Here is a 23,209-nt window from a genome sequence, read left to right as displayed (position 1 = left end):
GTTATTATATATTATTTTGGTTAAAGTATATGAAGAATACCCAGCCTCACATTAGCTATGTAGTTGGGAAAGAGAGGAGTATTTTGATTACCTTTTCAGATAATTATGGATATTTTTTTTTGATACTCAAAGGATTTTATTTGATCAACTTGACAAGTGGTAGCTTCTTCAACTTTTCATGCTTGTTACATGAAAATCTATTGGTTTGTTTTACCCTTTGAGGTATCTTTCATCCATGAATGATTTTATAACATTTTTTGGTCACGTGAAAATACCTGTTAGCTCATTGATGTACATAGTCTATTTCATTTTCTTCCCACATTTTAAAATGTGGTAAAATGTATTTAACATAAAACTTGCCACTTTTAACCATTTTTAAGTGTACGATTCAGCAGCATTAATTATATTCACACTGTTGTGCAACTGTCACAGCTATTTCCAAAACTTCCTAATCACCCCAAACAGAAACTTTGTAACCATTAGGCAATAACTTCTCATTCTCCCTTTCCCCCAGCTGCTGGGAATCTCTAATCTATTTTCTGTCTCCATGAATTTGCCTACTCTACATATCTCATGTAAGCGTGGCTTATTTCACTTAGCATAATGTTTTTAAGGTTCATCCATGTTACATAGCACATATTAGAACTTACTAGTTTTTATGACTGAACACAATTCCATTGTAAGTTTAACCATTGTATGTTCTTGTTTATCTTTTTATCTATTGATGGACACTTGGGTTGCTTCCACATTTTGGCTGTTGTAAATAATGCTGCAGTGAACACTGGCATATAAATATCTGTTTGTGTCCTTGTTTTCAATTATTTATATACCTAAGAGTGGAATTGCTGAGTCATATAATTATATGTTTAGCTTTTTGAGGAACTGCCAAACTTTTTCCACAGTGGTTGCACCATTTTACATTCCCACTAGCAATGCATAGGGTTCCAATTTCTTCACATCCTCACCAACACTTGTTATATTTTGTTTTTTGATTATAGCTATTCTAGTAGGTGTGATGTGGTATCTCATTGTGGTTTTGATTTGTATTTCCCTAATGACTAATGATCTTGAACATCTTTTCAGTTGCTTACTAGCTATTTGCTTATCTTCTTTGGAGAAATGTCTATTCAAATCCTTTGCCCAGTTCATGTCTCCTTTTGTTCTTGAGTTGTAGGAGTTCTTTATATATTATAGATATTAAACCCTTATTAGGCATATGATTTGAAAACATTTTCTCCCATTTTGTAGATATTTCAGTTTTGTTTTTGTTTTTTTCTTAGTATATGTGCTGCTGAAGTGAGCACAGTATTTCACTTTCTTGATAATGTCCTTTGGTGCACAGAAGTCTGAAATTCTGATGAAGCCAAATTTGTCTATTTTTTTTTCATTGCTCACGTTTTTGGTGTCATATTTAGAATCCATTGCAAATCCAAGGTCATGAAGATTTATCCTTGTATTTTCTTCTAAGAGTCTTATGGTTTTAGTTCTTACATTTACATCATACATTTTTGCAGTATCAAAGAAATAACATTTTTAATATCAACACTGATTTCATCAATGAAGTCTTTAAGTATTGGAATGTTGTCAGGCTCACAGTGGTGGAAACAAGTTTTCCGGAATTCTAATTTTCACTTGAAACCTCAAATTTTATAATTGGCAACAAATACTGTCAGTTGTTTTCCTTGCAGTGACAGGTTCACTTCGTTAAGAAAATGTCTGCCAAATACCCAAGTCTGAATAGGCATAGTGTATCTGTCAGTCATTTTTTTCAAATAAAATTGGTATCCCAATGGGGGAAAAGGTGGCTGGTTCATCTTGTAATTCAAACAATTACATGGATGCTTTTCCTGGAGAAAACTGTCATACTTCATAGCAGAAATGCTTTATATGGGGCTTCCTTGGTGGCACAGTGGTTGAGAATCTGCCTGCCAATGCAGGGGACACGGGTTCAAGCCCTGGTCTGGGAAGATCCCACATGCCACGGAGCAACTGGGCCCGTGAGCCACAATTACTGAACCTGCGCGTCTGGAGCCTGTGCCCCGCAACGGGAGAGGCCGCGATAGTAAGAGGCCCGCGCACCGTGATGAAGAGTGGCCCCTGCTCGCCGCAACTAGAGAAAGCCCTCGCACAGAAACAAAGACCCAACACAGAAATAAATAAATAAATAAATAAATAAATAAATAAATAAATCTTTATATGTACCTCTTATTTCATCCCACAGAATTTTAAGACATTTACTCAAGAGTAGAGATTTAATACAATTAATAATTATTATTGCTTCATCTAGGATTATTCTTAAGGGAAACTGGTTTTTTTTCCTTCAAATTCATGGCAGTTAGATGATAGTCATGGCAAAGTATATGGCTACTAGTACAGTTTGGTGTCACTGCCTCACTTCAGGCTAGGTAAGGCCCCAGCAGTTTTACCCAACATTACTTTTACAAATGTCAACAGAGTGAAAAAGGTATATAACATCTTAATATTATTAGGAAAACAATTTGACATCAGAGACCCCTGAAATGGTTATGGGGGGAGACGCCGAGGGGTCCGTGGACCAAAGTCTAAGAACCCCTGTTAAAGGCCGTGGTAATAGTTCTATACTTGAATGAAAAGAGTCAGAATTCAGACACACCTCTAATCTTGCAGTTCTTGCCATTGAATTTGAGTGAAATTTTCTTTATGCACAGGCTATGTTTACATTAAAATTTTTTTTTAATATGTGTTGACTCTAGACCAGAATTTTACAGTAATTTAAGTGTAGAAGTAAAAAGAAGAGATATGTATATATTAACTCATACATTAGGTGTTTTATGGTTTCTTTACTAATTAAATACTGTAGAGAAACTATCAGTTTTGAAGTAGCAAGACCTGGCAGCAGATGTCTGGTAGGGCCAGGGGAGGAGAAGCAGGTTCCTATGGGGCAGATGTTTCCAAATGCTGGGCTGGTGTTGGGCTTCAGAGGCACCTGGGAACTTTTTAAAAAGTATAACATTTAAGCTTCATCACCACTACCACTATTACCACCCCAGATTCTGTTATTTAATAAGTCCAGCAATCTGGTTTTTTTGTTTTGTTTTAAAAGCTCTCCAGTGATTGTGATGTGCAAAACCACCTTTGAGAATCTCTTACCCAGGGTGTTTTTAAAGGCAGAGTGGGAGAACCTTGAATTTGAAGAAATTTTATTTACAGCCTTTTATCTGCTTATAGGCACTTGCTATAGAGCAGAGTGTTTTTAAAGTCGTCAGGAAGGAGTATTTAATATTTCATCTTTTCTCCCTCCCAGAATTTAATCCTCCAGCTCCCTTTGTCACTCGTTTTTTGAACACAAGAGCAATGAAGGAAACCTTTAAGAGTTACATGGAATTGCTTGTTAGCATTGCTTTGGATCCTGACACAATGCAAGCCTTAGAGAAGAGCAACGGTACAGTCTGCTAAGTAGTAGTTTCTTGGTAGTACTTTCTAGATCTTTTTTATTCTTCTCTGTTAGTTACATGTTTAATATGTGGTTTTTGTATATGTTGTCAGTTAACAAACTGTTGATATATTGATTTTATAAAATGGGGTCATAGCTTTTCATGAATTGTTTGAATATATGAACAATTTTATATTGAATATATTTTTATTGATTTCTACTCATGAGAATATTATGTAACTACCCACTAGTTTCTTTCAATTCTAGAATCTTTATCATCCTCATAACATTTCACCAATTGTCTGAGTTGCGTGGAAGGTCCAGATGTCAATATATTCTGTTTTCTAATAATTAGAAAGATGAACCAGATAATAATGGTGTAAAGATTAAAATTGTATATTCGTGTCCAGTAAAAGATACATCACCGAGTAATTATTTTCTATTCAATTAGTAGTAAAACAATAAATACCATGGGTTATATTTATTAATATTATTCCTTTTTTACTCTTCCTTTAGTAACTTCTTCTTATGGTAGAGTAGGGATGAAATTGACATATGAAATAAACTGGTAATTTATATATCTAATGTTGCTCACTAACATTTACCCTTCAGCTACTATAGCATTCACCAGGGACAACTAGAAGAGAGAATAAAAGGATTAACGAGTCAGTTTCCATTATCCTTCTATCAAAATGAGTTGAACAAGTGTAAGATCAAAAAGATAGTAACAATGAATAATCAGTAACAATATACTTCAACAGCAATGCCTAATAATGTATATTGTTTTATTATTTCCACATACTTTGACATACATTATTCTATATTAATCCCAGAACAACTTAGACAGCCATTTTTTGGGTGAAGACAGTGACGCTCAAAAAGGTTAAGTGACTTGCTTAAGAGCCCACAACTTGCAAGTAGCAGAGAAAGGATTAAATCCAAGGTCTTCTAATTTCTAGTCTTGCTTTTTTGACTATATAATCAGAGGCAGTAATTCATACATCAACCACTGTAGAGCTGGAAGAGACGTTAGAGAAGATATTAAATGTGTTTCCTAAAGTTACAGAACAAGTTAGTGGTAGAAGAGCCACAATCAAAACGCAAAATTAATTCCCTAGGTCAGCATTTTTGCCAGTAAACGTTTTCTCTCTCAATCAAAACTCCTTGCATCATAAAATACGCGTTTCTTAGTAGTGATCATTTCTGGGTGGTTGTATTTTAAATGATTCTTTTTCTATTGCTTATCATTTTTTAAAAATTTTTTCTCCATTTAAAATGAGGGATGAAAAATTTAATGGTTATATTTAAAAATAATCTACAAATGTTTAAAACTTATTTGTGTGAAATGTAAATTTTTATAATATTTGAATAGATTTAATCACTGCTAGAAAGATAAAAAGAAAGCTATCAGGTGTGTTGTGGTGACCTTAGAAAGCATTCCTTACTGAGGACTTTTTCTTCAATTTGAGCAAAGTGTTCTTAGGTCTCTGTGCTTGTGTTTATTCTCCAAATATAAAGAGTCATTTTGTTTAGCTATGAAATTAGTAACCAGATTCTGAGGGTTATATATACATTTTCAGAAAGGTCATTAAAGCTAATTAGTATTATAAAATGTTGTTATGCTGATAAATTAAGAAATAGTTTAGTAACCTAAAATATTTAATACAGCACTAAAAGTAATTAACTTATACTCTGAAAGTGTTTCTCTTAAAAGAGCTTAAAGTTTCAGAAGGGTAAAAAAGAAATCATAATCTTTGGGTAAGAAACCTTCATCATACTTTTACTCTCCCCTTTTCTCAAATAACTATTTTGACTCTTCCCTTGTGTATTTGAAACTAGATTTTGACTATTTTTCTTGCCCTACTTTTTCTTTGCCCCAAACTATAGTGAATTAAGAATATCATGCTCAGTATTTTATTAAAAATTTTAATGTTAAATTTATGTTTCGGAATACTGTTATCGTTCACATGGTAAATGAGGTCTGAAGAGATTAGGCAGTTTGCCCACTGGTTGATCAATTCTGGTGGCATAGATGGGGTTAAAACCCAGGACTTTTGATTCTGTCATCACACTATGCTGCTTCTTTCTCACTTAGCTATTGTAAACCTATTTTTTCAAGGTAACTTTTGTTCAAAAAGCCTCATGTGCAATATTTTAAAATCAATACTTTACATAATCAGTGAATTTAATGTCAATCTATTAATGTTTTAAGAAAAGCTGTATTTCTAACAAGTTTTTTTGTTGATAGTTTATCCTGTCACAATAAATTTTTATCTTGTTTTAGATGAGCTACTTTTGCCTCATATGAAAAAAATAGATAGCATGCTGAATGATAACCGAAAGAGACTCCTTTTGAATCTTCATTTGGATCAGTCATTCAAGGTATTTCCATCAGGTGGTTTATTAGCAAACTCAGTGGCAATCATAGTCTTAGATATAATAGGAAAGAAAATTTTTGGAAGTCATTCTCAGTTTTTTTTTTTTTTTAAAGATTTATTGATTGATTGATTGATTACTATGTTGGGTCTTCGTTTCTGTGCTAGGGCTTCCTGTAGTTGTGGCAAGCGGGGGCTACTCTTCATCGCGGTGCGCGGGCCTCTCACTGTTGTGGCCTCTCTTGTTGCAGAGCACAGGCTCCAGACGCGCAGGCTCAGTAGTTGTGGCTCACGGGCCTAGTTGCTCCGTGGCATGTGGGATCTTCCCAGGCCGGGGCGCGAACCCGTGTCCCCTGCATTAGCAGGCAGACTCTCAACCACTGCGCCACCAAGGAAGCCCCATTCTCAGTTTTATAAGATTTTTCCACCCAACAAAAATTTGATTTTTATTCATTATGAGTCTTGTCTGAGCTTGTCTTTTTATTTTATTAAGTATATTCTTAGTGTTAATCATTTGCTTTTCTCTGCTTAAATTCATTTTTCAGGTTTTTATATTCATCTAGTATTCCTTATATATAATAATTTCCAAATGTTTTCAAAAATACTTCCTTTAAACTACTGTATTCCAATCTTGTTTTTCCTTTTAAACCTCTTTAAAAATTTCACATTTCATATATACTTAAAATTGGCCTTAGCACAGTTATCAAAATTCCCTTTACTTGCCTGCATTACTCAGTATCTGAGGAAAAATTGATCCTCACCTAATGGTAGGAGGTATATACGTCTGTTAACGTTATCTTGGCACTATAAATTGGTTTTTGGTGTTACTAGAAATAGCGAACAAAAAGCTAATCTAAACTCAGAAAATATATCATAGAAGCTACTTAGTAGTCAAAAATTTCCCGGCTTTTCTTATTCAAAGTATAACATGTAACACCTAGAATCATTTGATTATATCTCTCTAAAGAGAAGTTTTTAGCTTTTTAAAAAATAGACTATTTTTTGGAGCAGTTTTAGGTTCACAGCCAAATTGAGCAGGAAGGACAGAGTTTCTGTGTGTCCCCTGCCCCGGCACCTGAATAACCCCCCATTTCCAGCGCCTCCCACCAGAATGTCATGCTGATGAACCTGCACTGACACATCATTACAACCCAAAGTCCATAGTTTACGTGAGAGTTCACTCTTGTACATTCCATCGATTTGGACAGACATAACCACTATCATAGTATCGTACAGAGTAGTTTCACTGCCCCCCCAAATCCTCTGTGCTCTGTCACTTCATCCCTTTCTCTCCCCCAGCCTCTGGCAACCACTGATCTTTTTACTTTTACTCCATAATTTGACCTTTTCCAGAATGTCATATAGTTGAAACCATACACTATGTAGCTTTGGCTACAGATTGGCTTCTTTCACTTACTAATATGCATTTAAGGTTCTGCCATGTCTTTTCACGGCATAATAGTTTCTTTCTTTTTAGCCTGAATAATAATCCATTGTCTGAATGCACCACAGTTTATCCATTCACCTACTGAAGGACTGGTTGCTTCCTAGTCCTGGCAATTACTGCTAGACAAGTCTGTGTGAACTTATGTGTGGACATAAGTTGTCAACTCCTTTGGGCAATTTGTATAGCTTTCTCACATCCCTATTTTATCTGAACTCCACATAAAAGTGAAAATCGACTTCATTTTAGCCAGGTGAAAATTAAGGCTCTGAGATTGATTTAGAGGTTATGGGACACCAAACTCTGACTAGTAGTCCTGTATTCTTCACTGACATGTATTGATACTTGCAGAGGGGAAAGAAAAAGGTCAGAAGCTAGTAAGACACCCCATGCTAAGAATTTGTTCTGCTCACTCCTAGTCCAGTATTTTCTGTTTAACTGCTGTCTTCAAATGAAATATTTTGGGTAGAAATACCATGTTTTCTGCAGACAATGGAATGTTGTTATCTGAATATTTACTAAATCTTAAAAATGACCGGTTTTGGCTAACCATTTTAGAGATGTCAAACCAGTTCTCTAACAACTTGTATTAAAATAAAGCCACCGGGACCTCCCTGGCGGTCCAGTGGTAAAGAATCCACCTTAGGATGCAGGGGAGCCGGGTTCGAGCCCTGGTCGGGGAACTAAGATCCCACGTGCTGCGGGGCAACTGAGCCCGTGCGCCGCAACTGCTGAGTTCACGCACCTCAGCTAGAGAGCCTGTGTGCCGCAAACTGCAGAGTCCATGCCCTGGAGCCTGCATGCCACAACTAGAGAGAGAAGCCTGCACACCTCAGCGGAGATCCCGCCTGCCGCAACTAAGACCCAACATAGCCAAAAATAAATAAATAAAATAAATAAATAAATCTTAAAAAAGAAAAATAAAGCCACCACTTGGAATTTAATAGACTCAGTAGATATTTAAATCTTATGCAATAGTTTATGGGGAACAACTGAAAAATTCATTTTCATATTCTTGTTTTCACAGAAAAAAACACAAAATTTCTAATTTTGAAATTATAGTTATTTAATATAACTATAAATGATAATAGTGATGTCTATGATAGATAGTTTTCATTTATAGCAATTTGCATTTCAAAGCCAAAATATGCACACAGTATTAAAAGTTAGAATGAAGCTAGAAACAAATAGCTCACTATGGTAGGAAATGCCAAAAATTCTATTATTTCTATTAATGAAACAGTTCACTCCTACACTTTTATTTAAAAAATTAAGTTGTTTTAAATGCACTGTTTGAGGGGTCACAATACCAGATGCTTGGGAACCTATACAGAGTTTGGAAAAGAGTGGCCTTGAAGGTTGAAACTGTTTATAAACAGTTGAAGCTTATAAATGTCCTTTCCCCTGCCTTGAAGCCAGAGAGGCATTACTAGAAGGAACACTCTGACTCATTAGGGAGTCCCCATAGTGTCACATGCTGTTGCTTAAATCAGGTCATAAGTTTGGCCCAGATCCAGGGGATGGGGAAATAGGTTCCACATCTTGATGGGAGGAGCTACAGGGAATTTGTGGCCATGTTTAACACCCCACATATGTTTGTGTATGTGTGTATAGATTGTATATATTTACCCCACCCCATCAGTACCCCCCCCACATATATTTTTTGTGTCTATGTACATGTATGAATATATTTCTATATTTTTTAAAAATAAGTTTTGAATAGCTGGAAGTAGTTCAGATCACTTTTCTTCTGATGTCAGTTATTTTTGCTTTATTTTATTTTAAAGAATGCCTTGGAAAGTTTTCCTGAACTAACAATAATTACTCGAGACTCTAAAGCAAAAAGTGGGGGATCTGCTATTTCTAAAATCAAAATGAATGGCAAAGCTTATAATAAAAAAACTCTAAGAACTTCTAAAACAACTACTAAATCTGCACAAGTAAGTATATATTGATTGATGTAATTATACCTTTTCTAGTTGTCAATATAAATCCTACTTCAAACATTGAAACAAGCAAATATTTTACTCTGTTGTTAAATGTGAAGTGTTTTCAGGTAGGAATGAGCAGCTCTGGCCTACAGAATAGGGACTCGTTCTTACTCTTTGTTTTTCTCCATTGCCTAGCACAGTATCTGGCATATGGTGAGTGCTCACAAATTTTCTAAATAAGACTAATAATCATCCCATGCTTATAATTATATTTTTAATATTTTTGTGTGTCACTGGGTACAAATGCATACAGATAAGTGAATGTGCACACATTCCATAAGATTCAATATTCCATATCTGTAAAATTATTAAAATTGGAATTCATTTACTTTCAAACATAGTCTAAATTATTGCCTTTTCAGAAAGCAGTTTAGCAACATATCAGTTCCCCATCAAAAATGTGTTTTGTAGAATCGTTCACAAATGCATAAAACTGTATGCCTTTGCTCATTGTAGAATTAGTTGTAAGAACAATTCCAGTTACATATCACCAGCATGAGACTAAATAAATAAAGAGCCACCCAGATAATATAATATTATGTACTTTTTAAAAAGAAGAGATAGATTCATTCATTCTTTCAATTAAAAAATTTGGTACCTATAGTACACCAAATATAGTTTTGAGTACTAGGAATACAACAGCGAAAAATGGTCCAAAATCCTGCCCTCATATAATTTCTGTTGGGAGAGTGGTGCTTAATAAATAGAAAGATATCCAAGTTTTACTTTGGTTAAAGAAAAAGAGTTAAATAAAATTGCAGAACAATATGTATAGTATGATTCCCTTCCCATTACAAAATTAGTGTTATTGATATATGTTATACATATGGAAGCATGCACATGGAAGAATATGTGACATACTGTTAACCTTGTTTACCTCTGAAGCAAGAATTATAGAATTCTTTTACCTTGTAAGTCATCTTCTATGTTTACTGTTAAAATTTTTTGTAATGTTGAACTTTTGAAATAGTGTATATTTATATTCAGGAAAAAAGAATAAAGATTTTAAAATACAATTTAAAATCTTATTTTGAATAAGTCTCTTGTCCATATTAATACATATTAATATCTAGCCATATAAGTCATTTTTAAGATTTCCATTGAGACTTTTGGTCTAGTATTTTCATAAAAGTATTCTTAGTTCAGATGCTCCATGAAATAAATGTATCTATAAACTCTTTTCTTTTTATAGGAGTTTGCCGTTGATCCAGAGAAAATACAGTTGTATTCTTTGTATCATTCACTCCATCATTATAAATATCATGTTTATCTCATATGTAAAGATGAGGTAATTACTTTTTCATTTACTTAAAAAAGAAATGTATGTTTTTCTGAACTTTAAGAAGACTGTAGCTGCAGCATTTATATATATAATTTTTAAAGATTACACTGCAGTTACAGTTATTAACAAAATATTGGCTATATTCCCTGTGTTGTACAATATATCCCTGTAGCCTTACACCCAACAGTTTGTACCTCTCACTCCCCAGCCCCTATATTGCCCCTCTCGCCTCACACTGGTAACCACTAGTTTGTTCTCTATATCTGTGAGTCTGCTTTTTTGTTATATGCACTAGTTAGCTACAGTATTTTTTAATGTTTTAAAGAGAATTGTTAAAAATTGTTTTAAAAAATATGTGTCTGTACTCTAAGCGTTGTGCTCAGAGTAATCTGAGGCTCACCATCACATAGGAGCTGTAAGTGGTAATGTTTTTAAGCTGTTATACTTGCTTTATGTTGCCATAATAAATGGCACTTTATTGCATTTTCTTCTCTCATAATGTATAATGATCCTGCTTTAATTAATTCACGTTAGTCACGGCTTTGAATATCTTGCTGTCCTCCTTATCTGTAGAATGGCCTTATCCCAGTTAATTGCAGAGAAAATGGGAGTTTTGTCCCTTGGCATGAAGAAATGATAATCAAAATTTAATTGTAACTTTTAAGTATCAATTTAAGTTGCTCAGAAATTATGTATGACCATAATAACACTTGGTGGATAGGATGTAAGGATTAACTCAGAGGTTAAATGGTTGTAGACAGTAAGCTTTTTTGACAAGCATTATCAGTTTTTTAATTAAAAAGGGTTAAGTTGGCTCAAGGCTGTACAATCATGTGTTTGATAATGGTCTGGTATGGAAAGACGTTCATAAATCTAACCTCTGTCTAGCAAAGGAGAAAGTAAAGATGGTCATGTAAAGTATGCTGGCTATTTTTACAATGCTCTGAAACGCAGAACTTACCCCAAAATTTGTCATTCGGCTTTTAACACAAATGGAAGTAATTGAGAAAGTTTGAACCACTTTTCCTAGCCTTCCTCCCTGCCCCCATGTAGTCAAAAATGATAGGATTAGACCACCCAAATTTATATGAAATAGTCATTCTCCATGGATGGAATTTTTTTTAAAAATCTGTACTTGTAGGTGAATTTATAAATCCTCTTTTCATTCAGGATATAGAAACAGTAAGCCCTCATGAAGAGCTTATAAAGTGATAAGTATAAACCAATTTGGTATTTCTTTTTATTTTAGATTTCTTCTGTGCAGAAAAAAAATGAAGATTTAGGACAGGAAGAAATTGTCCAACTTTGTATGAAAAATGTAAAATGGGTGGAAGACCTATTTGAAAAATTTGGAGAACTTCTAAATCATGTACAGCAGAAATGCTCCTAACATTTTCACAAAAATTCCATCTATTTTCTAGCACTAATAAGACGGCAGAGGCGGGTGGTCAAAGGGGGTCTAGGGGCCTCAGATAATTGAATGTCAAGCAGTGGTCTCCTGCAAGCACGCCTGCTTTGATCATGAACTTGCATCCTGGCCTCTGCTAAAGGACAGTGGTGCTGCCAAGGAAGTCAGTCCTTTGGAAATGGACCTCAAATCCCACCACGTTTTTATCCTAATGAATGATTTTTCTACTTTGTAAACCATTGGGTAACTGAGTTTTATTTTCAGAAATGTTTTTTGACAAATGATGAAGCATGCACTAAATATAATTTTTCTTTATTGCTAGAGAGATAACACTTAAGTAACATGATTATTTTTTCCTGACTCTGACTAAACACCAGAATGAAAGAGAGGTGGCAGAAAACGTATGTTAATATTCATGTCTGACCACAAAACGGAAAGTATTGTACATTATGTAAACCTATCTGGTGTGATGTGACATTCTGTATGAGAACATCATCAGTTTAAAATGTAAAATTCAGAAACTGCATTCTGGTTTATGAACTCCTTTTACTCTTAACATATTCAGGAAACTGGATGTGGAATTGGTGCAATTCTATGACTGCTTTTTGTGTCAAATTATATGGTGATGAAAAAACAATGACATACTATTTTCCCTATCTCAAAGAAAAGTATTTTCCTTTATAGTGTTTTTCCTTTGGAAAAATTTTCAATTGTACATTTTATTTCACTAATAGTTGTATTTTTCACAAGGAAAGTGTTGTGGTTATAATTATGTTTGATGTATCTGTACTACACTTTTCATTATTTTCAGTAAATCTTATTTAGTTATATATTGAATTTCTATTGTGAATTCTATCTTGAGGTAACCATTTTTGTTGATACAGATTTGCTTCAGTGTTATCCAGAATATGCATTCAGTACTAGAATTAGTTTAGCTTTATAAATGGGGTTGTGTTAGACACTGCAGGAATTTTCTAATTCATGAAAATAAATTTCTTAGTAAACTAGCACTTGGTTAACTGATTTGTTGAAGTAAAAATTAACCACATTATACATTTTGAAGAATAAACTTTATAATTAGACTACATGCAGTGTTAAACACAGCTTACCCAACTCTTAGAACTGGAAGTGGTAGAGCCCTCCTTTTGGTGCCTTTCCAACCTTTATACATGCTATTGTAGCTCTCTTTAGTTTGATAGCTAGTGTTTCTTCAAGTAGTTTAGCTGAGACCATGAATGTATTAGGTTCAACATGACCTTGTGTTTTATTTGTGTTTGCCAACAGGATGCCTTATTTGTTTGAGAAAAAGATTTACTAGTGTCCTTCTAAATGATCTCCTTTTTTAGGATTCTAAAGAAGTTGTTAATCATCATACTTTTGTTTATTTTACCACCATTTAGTGCCTTAAGTAAGTCCTATCGAGAAAGCAGTGTTACTGCTCAATGCCCAAATAAGACGTGCTTATGTGGATATTGCTATTGTCTTGATTTTGAGTTAACAGGCCAACTTCTTACACTTAAAACCTTGGTAAACTGGCAAAGAATTAAAAGTAACATGTGACTTGATTTGAGAATAAACATTGTAGCATTGGGTGAAAAATGAGTATTTGAGTTAAGCTTACATATTTATTTCTGATGGTTATCTTATTGAAAGCAATAATCCTTAATCCAACAATCCTTGTACCTGCCATTAGACAAGGTAATCATGGAAATTTCTCAAGGATTAAATGTTCCATTTCTGAGAGTCGCTTGAAAACCTGTTTAGGCAGCTTATTTTGAAAACAAAATAACCTATTAGATTCATTTTGCCTAACTCAAATGAGAGAATATCAGCAGTGAGAGCATCATAAAATTAATTTTGCTAAGTGGAGAAGAGTAGGAAGCAGCCATATTTCTTTCTGATATTGACTCTGGACAGAATTGGTTTCTTTCATTTCCAAAGTGCAGAAATAGATAACTACATCTCCTAACGTAGTGTTGTAAGTATACACCTTTACGTTATTTCCCCCAGCTTACTTCCCTGATTCATTGATGGTTTAAACATTTTTAAAAGCCATCCTGCACTTAGGTAACTCTTGAAGTAGACGTTTGAAATCACTAGCCACATTTCCTTCATGATAAGACCCATGGAAAACAGAGACCTTTCCTTGTTTCCTGTAGAAAATAACCCATTTCCTTTTCAACTGCAGTTGCCCTTCCAACTGTTTGCAGTTGTATTCATATTAGTCAAATCAGAGGCCAAGTGTGTGATACTGCCTGGAGGAGAGCCAGTTGCTTTGCACCATCTTCTGTCATTTGATCCATATAGCATAGGCAAAGACATCAAACTCAGGCCTTAGTGAAGTGGGACTATTAGTATGACATCCATACACGAGTCCTTTCTTTGTATGAAGTTGAATAAATACCTAGATGGTTAGCATTCACATTCCTTGCCAGGGAGTTTGAAATGTATAATATAGGAATAACCTTAGGTTGTAGATAGAGTTCAAGAGATAAAGCACATGTTGCCACAACCCAGGAAAACCTGTTTAAGAGAGATTGGATTTTCCTACCTACAGAAACCTAGAAACGATTTACTCCTTAAAAAAATCACTTTGTATTGGTATTTACTTCTAGTTCAGATTAGTGGTTAGAGAAAAGGGGCCTCCTTATTCCCATTTCATGATGACCCAGTTTCTACTTAATTGATCTTCTAATGAAGTCATAAATTTATAATGATTTATGAATTATAGTAAACAATAGAAACTGCCCATTTTTCTATTATACTATCAGATAGAAAACATTGATGAGATGGAAAAATCTAAATTTAAAATGGCCTAGAAAATATTCAGATTACCTTTAAATTTCTAAATTTCTTTTAATTTCTAAAACAGTGAAAATTATAGATGACTCACATCATTACTGTTTTCAAAGTCTCACTTTCCTTTTAATATACATATTTATTTTTGTTAAAGCAGCTATTTTCCAACCTGTGATTTTGGAGATATACCCATAAAGCTAATATGGCAGCAGGGTTATTGAATCAGCTTTGGGTCCCAGAAGTTGCTTCAGATGTACACGTTGTGAATTTTATTGTATCTATAGAATACAATTTTGTTTTAAACTGTAGTTCCATCTGTTTCTCAGAAATGCTTTTCAAAGAGTGAAATATCCCAGGATAACTGCTTCTGTGTCAATTACACTTGACACATAACTGCACAAATGAACAATGTACACTACTGGTTGTACATTAACTTACACGTACGACTTTTGGCACCTGTGTTCACAAATGCATGTTTTCGCAAATCACTGTTATTTATAAGTGACAATAATTGAAGTTAAGGATACAAAGAAACCTGCATTTGTAGTCCAGAGTTTTTAAGTGGTCCATAATACAATGTATGGAAATGTGAAAGACAATTTTGTATATTTGTTTGTTACTAACTCAGATCATTAAAATGAAAACAATTTTTTAAACAACAAGATCAGAATGTTTTGGGGTTTGGTTTTTTTATTTTTAAGAAGTGAAAACTGAGGTATTATCCATGTATCATCATGTTACAGATTCAACGTACATTATAGAGTCCTAAGTAAAGTTATTAGGTACAAATGGTAAAGGGCCCACCCATCATTTTTTCAAATGGTTAAGTCAATATTTGATGAATTATTCAGCTTCAGCTGACAATATCAGAAAGTATTTAGGAGTTTCTGTGTTAAGATACAACTCTTTTAGCCCTTTTCCTCCTATAAAGAAGTATAAGTTCTATAATTTCTAATTTTTATTTGAAAATAATGCATAGCTAGAAGTAATTGCTGATATCCAGATACTTTTTATCTATATAAACTGTTGAATAAGTAAAAAGGATTTTGTCTTGACTGATCCTTTAATTTTCAGAATAAGATTCTGCCTTTACTCTCATGTAATATGTAAAAATGTTAAGTATTTCAAGTAAAAATATTGTCAGCATATTTGCTAGGTTTTAGTTTTGATTATAAAAGCACTTACTTTTCATTCCTTGATTTTTTTTACACAATACAAAAATAAATCTTTAATCAATGACCTCTATCAAAAAATTTTAAAATTCTGTAACATCTCTGTTTTATTCTCCACTGGCTGCTGAAATTGCTGTTCATTTTAGAAAATGGTCATCATTCATATATTTTAGAAAATAGTCATTATTCAAATTATACATATGGCAAACCTAAATAATAGTACTTATACTACACTGCTTTGTTAATGCCTTGTTACTATATGGTTCTTTTTATTAGCATTTTTAAAAAAAATATACTTTGTATCTCAGAGAAGCTCTCTAAACTCAATTATTTAACGTGACCTTCTCAAGGAAGGTGGGAAAGAGGATACTTCTACTCTTTGCTTTCCATGTGGAAATGTTTTTATTACCAGAAAAATAATAAAGCTACTCATTCTTGTACAAAAAAAAGTCAAAGAATACGAAAAATGTATTTTAAAAAGATATAAATCACTCTCTACTAAGTCTTGACATCAGCCTAGAACATACTGTTAGTTCCCAGTATGGGATGGATCACAAGATTTATGCCTGTATGGATTGGCCCATTTCTGTGGTATGGCTTTAAGTAAAGTCCTAAATTTCAGAGACACCCATGTTCAAATGAAAATTGAAAAGCACATTCCTAAGTGAAACAGAAATTATCTGGATCATTGATCATTTTAGGTTACGTATGTATCTGTTCTTCAGTTAGCATGAATAATTTAGAACTGACTGGTTTCAAATAAAAGGAAGATACAATTACCTATTAGTCTATTGTTAAGCCTTATCTATTTTGTGATGTTAATCAGGAGTCAAGAAATTGCTTTATAAGAATAGCTTATGTTTTATGTAATTTACCTATATGATGTATATAGTTTATTGTTTTCTCTCAAATCAAATAACAGATTTTCTTTTAATTTAGCTCCTTACAGTATTTAGAATAAGGCAACAATGAAAATCATTTAAGACATAGAGTTAAAAATAATGGACATGGTAGCAATGTTTTTCTTAAATTGCAGCCAAAATTATCTTTCTCCTGTCCTTCCCCTCTTCACAACCTTTCCATGGCTTTTCATTGCCTTTAGCCCAGACTCTGTCACAGTTTACAAAGCCCTCTAAGGAATGGTTCTTCTTTCCCCATTGTGGCCCAGGCTTAAGGAACGTGTATGTTTTTTCTTGCCTTCAGATTCCCTCTGCTGAACTATTCTTCATCTCTTAATCTTCAGATTTCACTTTAACATCACTTCTGTTTAATCAGACTAGGTTTTGTGGTTTTTTTTGAAGTATAATTGATTTACAATGTTGTGTTAATTTATGCTGTACAGTACAGTGCCTCAGTTATAGATACATACACATTCTTTTTTATATTCTTTTCCATTATGGTTTATCCCAGGACATTGAATATAGTTCCCTGTGCTATACAGTAGGACCTTGTCCATCCATTCAGCATGTAATAGTTTGTATCTACTAACCCCAAACTCCCAGTCTACCCCTCCCCCACTTCCCTCCCCCTTGGCAACCACAAGTCTGTTCTCTATGTCTGTGAGTCTGTTTCTGCTTTGTAGATAGGTTCATTTGTGTCGTACTCTAGATTCCACATATAAGTGATATCATATGGTATTTGTCTTTGTCTTTCTGACTTATTTCACTTAGTGTGATAATCTCTAGTTGCATCCATGTTAATGCAAATGGCATTATTTCATTATTTTTTATGGCCGAGTAGTGTTCTATTGTATATATGTACCACATCTTCTTTATCCATTCATCTGTTGATGGACATTTAGGTTGCTTTCATGTCCTGGCTATTGTGAACATTGGGGTGCATGTATCTTTTTGAATTATGGTTTTCTCCGGATACCTGCCCAGGAGTGGGATTGCTGGATCATAAGGTAGCTCTATTTTTAGTCTTTTAAGGAACCTCCATACTGTTCTCCATAGTGGCTGTACCAATTTACATTCCAACCAACAGTGTAGGAGGGTTCCCTTTTCTCCACACCCTCTCCAGCATTTATTGTTTGCCGATTTTTTGATGATGGCCATTCTGACCGGTGTGAGGTGGTACCTCCATTGTAGTTTTATTTGCATTTCTCTAATAACAAGTGATGTTGAGCGTCTTTTCATGGGCCTTTTGGCCATCTGTATGTCTTCTTTAGAAAAAAGTAATCAGACTAGGTTCTAACCCTCTGGACCAGATCATATGCCCTGTGATTCCTCTCATGTAGGATTTACCACACTGTTGTGGCTGCTTGGTCCTGTCGTCTGATGATAGGACCATGTGTGTTTTCCTCACCACTGTATTCCCAGCATCTAGTGCAGTATCTGTTCTCATTATATATTTGATGAATAAATGGATATATGAAAGGAAATTTACAGGGAACATTAAAAAGGTAAAAACAGAAAAGTATACAATGAATTTTGCAGTAAAGGTGTTCATGATCTTAATGAGCAATAGTAAGTGCGACATCAGAAGAAAATGACAATACCAAGAGTTTGTATAATAGGAAAGTTGCTGGTATTTTATGAAAAAGTGAAATGTAGCGGCCATGATTTTCTCCATTTTGCCCTCATGCAGAGAGAGCCCAGGGATGAGGACTTCACATTCCTCTGTCTTTTGGGCTTGAGACTCTCTAGACAGAATAACTAGGGAACAAAGTCCTGGTAAAAATAAATGAATGTTTCTGTTAGATGTACTCACTGTGAGCAGAATACTCGGGATGAGGGTTCATTTCTTGGGGAGGGTCAGGGAAGGCTTCACGGAAGCAGTAATGATCAAGTGGAGCCTCAGAGTTTGGGAGGACTTCTAAACAGGGCTGGATGAAGAAGGCATAATACTTAGTTTGTATTCAGGAGAATGGTTTTGTTTCAGTTCTGTCACTAAACTAGCTCTATACTCAGGCATGTCATGTGAAGCCTAATCTGGATGTTTTCTCATCCCGAAAGTAAGGTAAGAAAGTCTTCTAAAGCTGTTAATCTTCTCTGATTCTGGATAGAGAGGCTGGAATGTTGGGAGAAATGCAAGGTGGTTCAGTTTGGCAGCACCAAAAGAGAGGGACAGCAGAATGGTACAAATGGCCTTACTCCATTATTTACCGTATTTTACTAACTTGCAAGACTATATCACAGTCATTAAGTAGGTATCTTATACACGCACACACCCTAGCAGCACTTAGTTCATCTGTGACACTAGCATAAGATTAAGTAGAATCATGTCTGATGTCACCGGTCAGTTGTGAAGTACTTAAGGTCAGTATCCACATAGTCTTCATCTTGATATCTCCAATAGCATGGAGACTTTTACACAATAGGCACTTAATAGGTATGTGTTGAGTAGATGGGTGAATGGATAAATGGGGGTTTCTTTGGAATCAGTTTAAAGTGTTTTCAGGTTGACCTCTAAGTAGTTCAAAATATAATATTGTCAGTGGCCCATTCCCTGCTTTCTCTTTCTATTTTTAGAAGAAAACATCTCTTACAGAACGCATCCTTTGCATGTCACTGAGTTCTCACTCTGTGCTTACTTCTCAACAGACCAGCGTCCATTCTCTTAATTCTTATGTTTAACTTCCATTTAGTCTATGGAAGTGAATGGGCTATCATCAGAGAGCAGCTGTCTTTAAGCAGTGAAGCAGAGAAATTCAAAACGCTAGTAACAAGCCTAACAGAACCTGGCTTCAGAATGAATTTTTTTAAATTATCCTTGTTTACATAGACTCTTTATCAATGACTTAAAAACTGTTAATGGGCAAATCAGCAGAAGGTCTTTCCAATGCCAGTCCTTCATTGAGTTTATTATAAGATAATGTTATTTGACTAAAGTAGAAGTCAGGAAGTTAAGGTTTTTCACAGCCAATACTAATGCAAATACATTAACATTACCACAGGAGTTTGCAAACAATTCACTATCAAAAAGATTATGTATTAAAGCACCATTCACGCAGCATTGCAAAGCAAAAATTTGCCTTTTTAAGGTATACCCGTACTGCTCATTAACAAACACGTGGCCATCCAAATGAGAACGATGAGAAGTCGTCACTGACTGGAGTCTGAACACCACTGCATTAGTCTTCTCGGGCTGCTATCACAAAATACCATAGACTATGTGGCTTAAACCAGGGAAACATTTTTTCCCAGTTCTGGAGGCTAGCAAGGTCCAGCAAAGTCAGTTGCTAGTGAGGGCTCTCTTCCTGGCTTACAAACGGCTGCCTTCTCGCTGTGTCCTCAAATGGCAGTGAGAGCAGGCTTTGTGGTGTCTTTTATACAGGCATTGATCCCACCATGAGTGCCCCTCACTTCATGACCTCACTTAACTCTAATTACCTCTCAAAGGCTCCATCTCCAAATCCTACCACATTGAAGGTTAGGGCTTCAACGTATGAATTTGGAGGGACAAATAACATTCAGTCCATAACAACCACTAACGTATCAACTAAGGCACAGAAAAAGTGAAAATCATCACTGATTTTCTTGAAATTATCTCTGGTCTACCAGGAAGCAAGAACACAGTTTATATACACTGCTCTCATCTGCTATAAGATTTTCAGAGGTTCACAATGAGACTCCCTCATCATAGAGATCAAAGACTTTCATCACTGAGACATATTCTTTGAAATTCACACAGGCAATAACATCCTGTCAGTTCCTAACTAAACCTCACCTTTCCCCAGTTCTCTTCTTCCACTGTCATTTTACTGGTCCAAACCACCATCAACTGTAGTAATGGCCTATAGTAATCTGTGAATTGCTGTTTCCCCCGCTTCCCATCTTGCTTTCCTTCCATCCATTCTCTACAGAGCAGTCAGTGATTTTAAACACCACTGGAAACCCTTCAATGCCGTCTATTGCTCTTAGGATAAAGGCCAAAACTTTACTGGCAACCTCCACTTTCAGCCATGATGGAGTAACAGGGACCAGATGTAACTCTGCTTTATAAAGGAGGACAAAATTATGAAAATGGTTTTCAAACATTTAAACAATAGGCAGCACAGGATAGTAATCTGAGAGAAGGGAAACAAATGACTTGAGCCCTCCAATTGTCGCAGCTCACTATCTGGAAAGTTTCTAGGACACGGTACAGGAACAGTGAACCCAGAGCCTGTAGGTCTCGCTAAATTGAGACAAACTTCAGATTTTGGGGAGGCCTAGACACCTAGAATGTGAAGCGCAGAGTACCAGAGAGGAGAAAGCTGCACAAAAATTGAGTTCTGCAGATCTGCAGAGGGTTCCCATCAAGACTCCAACTAAGTACTGACTGACCAGCTTACATGTGGCAGGAAACTACCAAGGTCAAGTAAAGGACCACCAGAAAGAGTCAGATAGAACAATCTCCTGACTCACACAGGAACTAGCAGCGTTCATGCTCCCATTAGGCAGATTGAAAAGACTTCCTAACACTGGGCATTAGTAGAATCCTCAGGAGATTTTTGTCTCACTAGTGCAACAAAATTGGGCCTGGAATAAAGGCTGTTCTGGACCCATCTAACAGCTTAACAGCAATCCTGAAAAAAATTCAATTGTTTTTAAGTCACTTAATTGCATCCCAGAACAAAGCCCCAAAATATATAAAGAAATACAAAAAAATTTCCAATACCTAACCATGTAAAATTAACTTTGTCATCAAATCAAAAATTACCAGGAATGCAAAGAACAAGAAAATACATCTCATTTGAGAAGAAAAATCAATCCATAGAAACAGAAGCAGAAAAGATCCAGATGATAAAATTAGTCAACAAGGATAATAAAACAGCTATTCTAAATATATATGCTCAAGAAGGTAGAGACAGGGGACTTCCCTCGTGGTGCAGTTGTTAAGAATCCGCCTGCCAATGCAGGGGACACAGGTTCAATCCCTGGCCCAGGAAGATCCCCCATGCTGCAGAGCAACTAAGCCTGTGCACCACAACTACTGAATCCTGCGTGCTGCAACTACTGAAGCCCATGCACTCCAGGGCCCATGTGCCACAACTACTGAGGCTGAGCACTAAAACTACTGAAGTCTGTGTGCCTAGAGCTCGTGCTCCACAGCAAGAGAAACTACCGCAATGAGAAGCCTGTACACCACACAAAGAGTAGCCCCGCTCACTGCAACTAGAGAAAGCCCACGTGCAGCAAAGAAGACCCAACGCAGCCAAAAATAAAAAAGAAATGAAGGAAACAATAGCAAAGATCAATGAAACTAAAAGCTGGTTCTTTGAAAAGATAAACAAAATTGATAAACCTTTAGCCAGCCTCATCAAGAAAAAAAAGGAGAGGACTCAAATCCATAAAATTAGAAATGAAAAAGGAGAAGTTACAACTGACACCACAGAAATACAAAGGATCATAAGAGACTACTATAAGCAACTATATGCCAATAAAATGGACAACCTGGAAGAAATGGACAAATGCTTAGAAAAGTACAACCTTTCAAGACTGAACCAGGAAGAAATAGAAAATATGAACAGACCAGTCACAAGCACTGAAACTGAAACTGTGATTAAAAAAATCCCAACAGGGCTTCCCTGGTGGCGCAGTGGTTGAGAATCTGCCTGCCGATGCAGGGGACACGGGTTCGAGCCCTGGTCTGGGAAGATCCCACATGCCGTGGAGCAACTAGGCCCGTGAGCCACAACTACTGAGCCTGCGCATCTGGACCCTGCGCTCCGCAACAAGAGAGGCCGTGACAGTGAGAGGCTCGTGCACCGCGATGAAGAGTGGTCCCCGCTCGCCGCAACTAGAGAAAGCCCTTGCACAGAAACGAAGACCCAACACAGCCAAAAATAAATAAATAAATAAATAATAATAAAAAAAATTTTTTTTAATTTTTTAAATAAAACAGATTTTTTTAAAAAAATCCCAACAAACAAAAGTCCAGGACCTGGTGGCTTCACAGGTGAATTCTACCAAATATTTAGAGAAGAGCTAACACCTATCCTTCTGAAACTGTTCCAAAAAAATTGCAGAGGAAGGAACACTCCCAAACTCATTCTATGAGACTACCATCACCCTGACACCAAAACCAGACAAAGATACCACAAAAAAAAAATTACAGGCCAATAACACTGATGAACATTGATGCAAAAATTGTCAACAAAATACTAGCAATCCAAATCCAGCAATACATTAAAAGGATCATACACCATGATCAAGTGGGATTTATCCCAGGGATGCAAGGATTTTTCAATATCCACAAATCAATCAGTGTGATACACCACATCAACATATTGAAGTATAAAAACCACATGATCATCTCAATAGATGCAGAAAAAGCTTCTGACAAAATTCAACATCGATTTAAGATTAAAACCTCTCCAGAAAGTGGGCATAGAGGGAA

At 35.5% G+C, this 23,209-nt stretch overlaps 1 protein-coding gene across 3 annotated transcripts in view; it reads left to right on the top strand.

Annotated features, from left to right (window-relative positions):
• Window positions 1-22,687, top strand: part of QSER1 (glutamine and serine rich 1) — an 86,380-nt gene extending 63,693 nt beyond the window's left edge. For 2 of the 3 annotated variants that reach the window (XM_082343665.1, XM_082343663.1), the window contains 5 exons: window positions 3,284-3,421; window positions 5,697-5,794; window positions 9,019-9,171; window positions 10,415-10,510; window positions 11,754-22,687. In XM_082343665.1, the coding sequence (XP_082199791.1) occupies window positions 3,284-3,421; window positions 5,697-5,794; window positions 9,019-9,171; window positions 10,415-10,510; window positions 11,754-11,894 (626 nt within the window). In that variant the 3' untranslated portion in view covers window positions 11,895-22,687. The remainder of the gene's footprint in view (window positions 1-3,283; window positions 3,422-5,696; window positions 5,795-9,018; window positions 9,172-10,414; window positions 10,511-11,753) is intronic. The other variant, XM_082343664.1, reaches the window with a different exon arrangement.
• Window positions 22,688-23,209: the final 522 nt, after the last annotated feature.

Source organism: Balaenoptera borealis, assembly GCF_965194805.1.
Source record: "Balaenoptera borealis genome assembly, chromosome: 11".
Lineage (NCBI taxonomy): Eukaryota > Metazoa > Chordata > Mammalia > Artiodactyla > Balaenopteridae > Balaenoptera > Balaenoptera borealis.
Note: the sequence above shows the minus strand (reverse complement) of the source record. Positions and strands in the feature narration are given on the sequence as shown.